Source organism: Hordeum vulgare, chromosome 2H, assembly GCF_904849725.1.
Source record: "Hordeum vulgare subsp. vulgare chromosome 2H, MorexV3_pseudomolecules_assembly, whole genome shotgun sequence".
Lineage (NCBI taxonomy): Eukaryota > Viridiplantae > Streptophyta > Magnoliopsida > Poales > Poaceae > Hordeum > Hordeum vulgare.
In genome coordinates, this window is record NC_058519.1 from 333,892,924 (window position 1) to 333,900,259 (window position 7,336).

General features: G+C 48.3%; 1 protein-coding gene across 2 annotated transcripts; it reads left to right on the plus strand.

Moving 5' to 3' along the window:
- Positions 1-3,232: 3,232 nt before the first annotated feature.
- On the plus strand, positions 3,233-6,493 carry LOC123426200. 2 transcript variants are annotated; one of them, XM_045109991.1, is made up of 3 exons: positions 3,233-4,610; positions 4,683-4,753; positions 6,287-6,493. In XM_045109991.1, the coding sequence occupies exon 1, from the start codon at positions 3,435-3,437 to the stop codon at positions 3,837-3,839; it is 405 nt and encodes a 134-aa protein (XP_044965926.1). In that variant the 5' UTR covers positions 3,233-3,434; the 3' UTR covers positions 3,840-4,610; positions 4,683-4,753; positions 6,287-6,493. The 2 variants fall into 2 exon arrangements, with proteins under 2 accessions (XP_044965926.1, XP_044965927.1); XM_045109992.1 differs by lacking the exon at positions 4,683-4,753 and having other exon boundaries at positions 3,233-3,855; positions 3,940-4,610.
- Positions 6,494-7,336: the final 843 nt, after the last annotated feature.

A 7,336-nucleotide genomic window follows, 5' to 3' on the forward strand; every position in this document is an offset into this window, starting at 1 on the left:
ATCAAAGATGGCGCATGGTCCTCGCTCCTAAACCTCCCCGGGGGCTCGGTCTCTTCATGGAGCAACCTCTGTGAGCTGTTCGTCGCCAACTTCAAGGGCACGCACGACCGTCCCCTTACCATGAACAACCTGTGCCGCATGAAGCAGCACACTGGCGAGGCCCTCCGCAAGTACATCCAGAGGTTCAGGCAGGTCCACAACAAGATCCCCCGCGCCAGGACAAGGCCGTCATCATTGCGTTCACCAATGGCATCAAGGACCTCAAGATGTGAGAAAGCTCGCTGTCAACGACACCCTGAGCATGGTCATGGAGTTGTTCAACCTTGCCGATAAGTGCGCCAAGGCTGAAGAAGGCCACCTGTTCGCCTGACGCAACCCTGACGACGTGCCCGAAGATGCCAAGGCCAAGGCCAAGGAGGTCAAGCGCAAAAGACCCGACGTGCTTGTGGCTGAACCCAAGAAGAAGCGCGTCCACAAGCGAAGCGTGCCCGAGAAGGAACGCTCCCCGTTCTGCATCTACCAAGACAAGCACACCCACAACACCGAAGATTGCCAGGAGCTCAGGGTCCTCCAGGACGAGCGTGTTGGCCGACGCCTAGAGCACAACGACCGTGGGGCTGGTCGCGGCGGTGCCCGGGTCGGCGGTAGATGGTACAGCCACAACGACAACCTTCGTCGGGGCTGGTACGAACATCCTCGTGATAACGGTTGGCATGACAGCCTCGCGAGATGCGCCCTCGGGACAACGTGTTGTTTGGTACACTACTTCCGCTGCCACCGAGGAGGAACAAGGACAACCAACGCGGTTAGGAGGTCGGGGCCTATCAGGAGCCATGCGCGGTGGCCAGCATTCTCGGCGGTGCACATACCCCTCGTCCAACCGCCAGTTCGAGCAAGTCTCTCACAAGGTGAATGTCGTCCTCCCGGGGCTGCGAAGCTCCTCAAGTGGTCCTAATACGCCATCACCTTCGACTCTAAGGACAACCTAAAGTCTGTGGCTATCGCGGGCACGCTCCCCATGATGTGCACCCCCACCATCAACAACGTGGCAGTTATTAAGACCCTCATCGATGGAGGTGCGGGCCTCTACGTGCTCTTTATCGAAACCTTCGACATGCTGTAGTTGCCATACGACCCGCTGATGCCGAGCAGACCGTTCTCAGGGGTGACCAACGGCTCCACCACTCTGCTGGGGTAGGTCTGCTTTCCGGTCACTCTCGGCAAGCACGGCAACTATCACACCAAACACATCGACTTTGACATAGCGCACATCAGCCTGCCATACAATGCCATCTTGGGTTACCCGAAGATAGCCAAGTTCATTGAGGCGACCCACCATGGATACAACGTCCTCATGATGCCGGGTTGTAGTGGCATCATCACAATCGCCTGCAACGAGAGGGAAGTGATCTGCTCCCTCGAGCACGCTTACAGGGCCGTTGCCGTAGAGCGCTCATACGATGTTGGAGGTGATATGACTCGCGAGGCTGCACCTCTGAGGAAGAATGAGTTGCTGCCCGCCTCTGGCTCCACAAAAGTGAAGGGCCCAGTGGTCGAGGCCAAGGTTGCGAGCCTCAGGCGTGTTGCGGGTGCCTCCCCCTTCGTGTATAGGAAGGCGCGCCCGACGCTTCCCTCAGGTCGGGGTCATGGGCTTCCACCTAGAAGGCATTTGACCTAGGCACTACACTGAGAGAGGTGCTCAGGCACCACCTGGAGGGGTTACTCAACACGAGCTCTCACGAGCAAGGAGTACAACATCGGGCACCGGGGGCTCAAGAGTTCATCGCATAAGGGATCGACATCCTACGGGAGGCATGCGCCATGCACGACTGGTGCCGCATGGAGGGCTTCATCAGGAGGCTCATCACTTCCGAGGGGACGGTGGCGTTCCGCATATGCATCGACATCGCATGCCTCAATGGGCTAGCTTTTGAGAGCACCTTCTGGCCTGTGCGCACAGGACTAGGCCAAGGCACCCACATTGGCCGTGTTAGCGTGCCTTTTGGCCTCGAGAACACCGCGGCCACCTTCCAAAGGTTAGCGTGGCTCGCACTAGCGGCTCGCATGGTAACAGGGCCTCGCGAGCCCCCGAGGCTCCGGAAGGAAGCCTGCCCCTAAGAAGATCGACCTTCACGATGCGCTTCATCCAACAATCTGGAGCTCCCAAGACAATGCAGTTGCCAGGTGAAGCCTCGTCTCGCTCGAGATCTAGGGCACCCTTCAAGCTACACTATCCTTGTGCGTGAGGGCCCGCCCTCGCGAAGTTCTTGCTTTTTGGTTGTGTGGTAAACCCTGTTATTTCCCTTTAAAACTTACGTTGTTCACTTGAAATGCATCACTGTTGGTTTGGCGCTTCGTCGCCTTGGGTGCTATGCGGAGGATGAGTTTCACTTGATCATTCCATGAAGGAACCTAGTACGACGCTAAATACGAGAGTTTGAGCTCTGAATGAAGGGCTTACACCCGTATACGTCACCTCCTCGTGTCCTTAGTGCCAAACATTTTTGTGTAATGGTCCCGCGACGATCACCTCGCGCGTGTCTTCCCCTGCCTGAAGGCTCGGGATAGGAGCTCTTGAGAATTGTATGTGGGGTATCCGACACCTCAGTAATCACCGCTCGTGACACTCTCACGTAATATGAGTTCGGGGTTATACACGCCCCAGAGCCTCCCAAATTAGAATCCCACGAGGGGCTGCGTCGTGGCCTCGGGATGGGGCTCCCGCCCATGCCCAAGTGGAAGTCCTCATGCTCCGTGCTGACGGAATTACTGTCGAACTGTGACTATGCCCACGGCCAAGTGAAAGCCCCATGTATCGCGCTGGGGAGGATCGTCGGAGCTCCACGCTCGTGAGCTTCCCCTGGTACCACTACAGGAATCAGAGAATTTGTCATCTGTCAAATCTTTGCCGTCTCCTGAAAGATGGCAAAGAAGCTCTTTGCCATTAGCTATAAAAACAAACGACAAAGAGCTGGCTGATGGCAAAGATAATCTTTGTCATCGGCTGACGGACGATAAATATAGACTGGACAGACGACAAAGCATAGGCTTATTGCAAAGATGGTCCAAACAAACGACAAAAAGTCACCGCAACTCGATCCGTCCCCTTTGCCATCATGGGCTTTTTTGTGGTGTGCACAAACCCCCTTTGCCGTCTGGCTCGGCATCTTTGCCGTTAGCTTTAAACACCCCACCGCCCCCCCCCCCCCCCCCCCCCCCCCCGATTTATCCCCACTCTCTTCTCCCCAGTCCGCCTATCCTCCCCGCGCCTCCACACAACCACCACCGCGTCGCCCCCCTCCCGGCGGCTCCCCCCTCCATCGGAGTCAAAAACGCCCCCGCGACAAGGTCCCCCGGCCCACCCACGCGTCCAGCGTCCTCCAATCCCCCCTCCCATCCCTCACCTGACCCAATCGAGAGAGCCCGATCCCGCCATGTCGTCGGTGTTCGAGGTCCTCGAGGACACTACTGCTGCGGCCGGGGCCGGCGGGGCGGCCGCCGCGGCGGAGGCGGAGGTGGCGGGGGAGTCGCTCAAGAATGGCGTCTACACGGGCGCCGCGTACAGGGACCACGAGAAGCTGTGCCGCCTCGTCGAGCTGGAGGGCCGGTCGGTGACGGAGCCCTCAACAATCGCGTCGTTGCCGCCCAGTACATCCTCCCGCAAAGAGATCTCCGTGTGCGCCATCTGTCACGGTCGACGGTCCCGGTTTCTCTCTCAGCTTTCTTGGACTGCAATTTCATTGGTGGTCGGAATCGATTTGGTGGTCTCTACCTTCGTCGAATCGGTTGTTGTGCTGCTGCTTTACCTTTGTTCCTCCCCTCTCTTGTGCCCTGATTGAAATCTAAACCGCATCGGTGAGCCATTCCTTTTTGTTTTCTCCATTTATTCTATGATGTTTGTCTCCAACATGAGCTGAATTTTTGATTCGTAAGTTGCAGTCAACATACTAGTAGGTCTCCAACTGGTAAGCGCAATGAAGATGGATCAGACGAATCCGGAGCCCTCTCTATCGACCAGTGCCTATTCCAGTTCTCTCATGAGGTAAATTCAGATTACCCCTAATTTCAATGCTGCACTAATGCTTTGCTGCTTTGCTGCCATAATAGACTGAAGTTGAGTTGTTAATATTTATGTCATTTCTCATCAGTTTGTTCACAAATGACAGAATACCTCCTCTTTTATGGAACCATGCAGAAAACATTGTTGCATTCCCTTCGCATCTTACTCAGAATATCTATTGGCTCAAGCGAATGCGCTCCCAAATCAGAACATTATTTGGACTAAGCTAACACATGCACCTGAATGTGAATCCTATCTAGATTGAGTAAAAACAAGCATTTTATAAGATACCTGCACAACTAATTTGGACTTGAGGTGGCTACTTTTATTCCTACAGATCTATTATTAGACTTGAGGTGGCCTTTTATTCCTGCATGTCGCTGTTTGTTAATGGCACATTCTGCAGCATTTCACCAAAGTGTACAGAGGGAAGTCAACTGGTTAAGTAGCCTACCGAGTTTCCTAGAAGTCTTTCCTCTGGTTAAGTAGCCTACCGAGTTGAAGGAGGCCAGAGGGTTGTATCTTCCAAGTTGAACTTTGTCTTCTTCAGGTTGGTTCACTGACCCATTTGTTCGTTGCTTCATGCACTTCTCTTTGTCAGTTAACCCAGTATTTCTTCTAGTGTTGTTTTGTAGTCAGTTAACTCCTTGAGTTTGTGTTCTTGTCCTCGGTGCACACAACCTTCTATTGCAGGTCTGTATAATTTTGGTCCATCTGCCCGACTACTATGTGGATCACACGTGATCTTAGAAAAATGTACATGTATTTGACTAAATAGTTTTGTGTTTATATTGGTTTACCATTATTCTAATCATGAACTTTGGTAGGTGGTGGTTGTTTTATATATATTAGTTGGGTATATGGATAATAAACTTTATCATAAATTTTGTATAAATGCAATGCCTATTTTTATTTCTAAAGTGAATTAATAACCTTAGAATACTATGATGGAGTTAATCTGAACATGGCAATCCATGATAGGTTCTCATGCCCAGTTTTACTCATATTAGAAAGAGAGAGAATACTTTGATGTAGCATATCTGCAGTGTTCATGTATAGCTAAAAGTGATTAAACTTTCTTTTCACTCGCCAACTTAATTCGTTAACAGTTTATCTGAGCCAATTCAGAGATTAACCCATGTTTTCTTCCGCAATCTCTACATCAGATCATGTAAAAAACTAAAACTTTCTTATCCAAATATTATTCTTCGTTATTTAGAATTTTATTATGTAAGTGTCTGGATGTGCTGCGGCAGTGGGGCATCAGACTATATCTTCCGCGGTTGCCACATCCTAACATAAGTTATGGATTTTTTCTATAGAATAGTTGATATGTTGTTTCATACTAATATCATGATTGTTTCATACTAATGACATTAAAAGTACAACTATATGTTATTCCTGAGAGAGCAATCTTATAGGCGAATATAATGTTCTGTTTGTGCATCCTCATTTGGCAAGAATTCATAGTACTATTTTTCTCCATATGATAGCACTCTCATTAGTTGATGCGGAATATATCTATACTTTTACTAAGGAGTTCAAATGATGTTTTTTTTACAGCTACACATTTAGCGTATATGTGATTTCTTAAATCCAATGATTTTCCGCATATGTTTCCAAGACAAACTGTCACTATTTTTCTGCTATACCAATGAATTTTAATTTCTGTTATGCAATATTCATCTCCATGCAGTCTAAATGATATACATACATTAGTAGTCTACTAGTTAAGTGAAGTCACTTAAGTGAAGTCACTTACATGAGAACAATCGGAAGTAGCAGAGACACAGTTTCTGCTGTACACCAGCAATCTGAAGTGTAGTAATAATATAATTAAATCATTACCTACATATATCAAATATATCATATTATTTATTTGAATTGTTGTCTTATTTAATATGTGGATGTTACTTCAAAAATTCACAACAAATTCCCGCAACAACGTGTACATTATAGATGCTTTCACTTGGTCCTTCCCGTGTCCTTCATGAAGTATACTTAATTTTATGTGAATTTTGAGTTTGCCAATCACTTGTACCATGTGGTTCATGAGGAATACTTAATGTAAACTGAATCATTTTCATGCCTTACCTGATATTTTTAATTTGAACCATTGTAATGATTTAGCAAAAAAGGTGTTTAGTTTGCTGCACTCTCTTTCGTATGTATATGTACACGTCTATTTTCTTCTTCTAACTTTCTTAATTACTCCCATTTTTGCAGATTTGATTCATTTCATGGAAGCTGGTATTGATGGATTGCTAGTGTTTAGTTTTTTTATTGGTATTGACGAACAATGTAAAATTTATGTATGTATATATGGATGAACTATGTGAAACTATGTATTGTTCTAGCCTATGTGTTCTCTAGCTTGTTAAATATTTCATGATGATGTTGGAAATATATATGCTGGGAAATATATGAGTTGAAGATGTTTGAAACTATATATATATATATATATATATATATATATATATATATATATATATATATATGTTTGTGTGTGTGCGCTATGAAAATGCAGGGAAAAAAAAGAAAATAGATAAAAAAGGAGCAATACAGGCTCTTTGCCATCTGTTAGCAGATGGTAAAGCCCTTTGCCTTCAATTGGCAGACGGCAAAGGGTTGCCCTATGGTAGACGGCAAAGGGTCGCCCCACGGCATACAACAAAGGGTTGCCGCCCTTTGCCATCAGCCAACACATGGCAGACGGCAAAGGCTTCGTTAGCTACCTAACGTCGCCTTTATCGGATGCCGTCTAACCTCTTTGCCGTCTGTCGGCTGATGACAAAGACCTTTGCCATCCGTTGTCTGGAGGCAGACGACAAAGAAGGTCCTTTACCGACAATAGTAGTCGTAGAAGTTCTGCCGATAGGAGGCTGACAGCAAATGCCTTTGTCGACCGTGGAACACCCCTTTGTTGTCGGCTTTGGCTTACGACAAAGAAGTTGATTCATGTAGTGTACCTCGCACGGGCAGGGGCTAGGATACGGTGCCTGTCCTCGGGTTCGTCCCTGCAACGTTGCAAAATCGTCGAGGGTATGATAATTTGTTTCATGGCAAGGTAGGGGCTTCTCGTTGAGCTCCTCGTCATCGTCATAGGAGAACTTCTCGAGTAGCATACGCATGTGAACCTCTACGGTAGTCGCCAAGTCGCTGCAGGACTCTTCAGGCATGGGGACCATCACCTCTCCAAACTCGAAGTGGGGTTCATGAAGGAGAAGATGGCTGAAGACACGGGTCGTGGCCACGAAGAAAAGGTCGCAACATTCC

Bases quoted from the DNA above. Each gene is read 5' to 3' on its own strand.
- LOC123426200 (XM_045109991.1), top strand. From the start codon at position 3,435: ATGTCGTCGGTGTTCGAGGTCCTCGAGGACACTACTGCTGCGGCCGGG.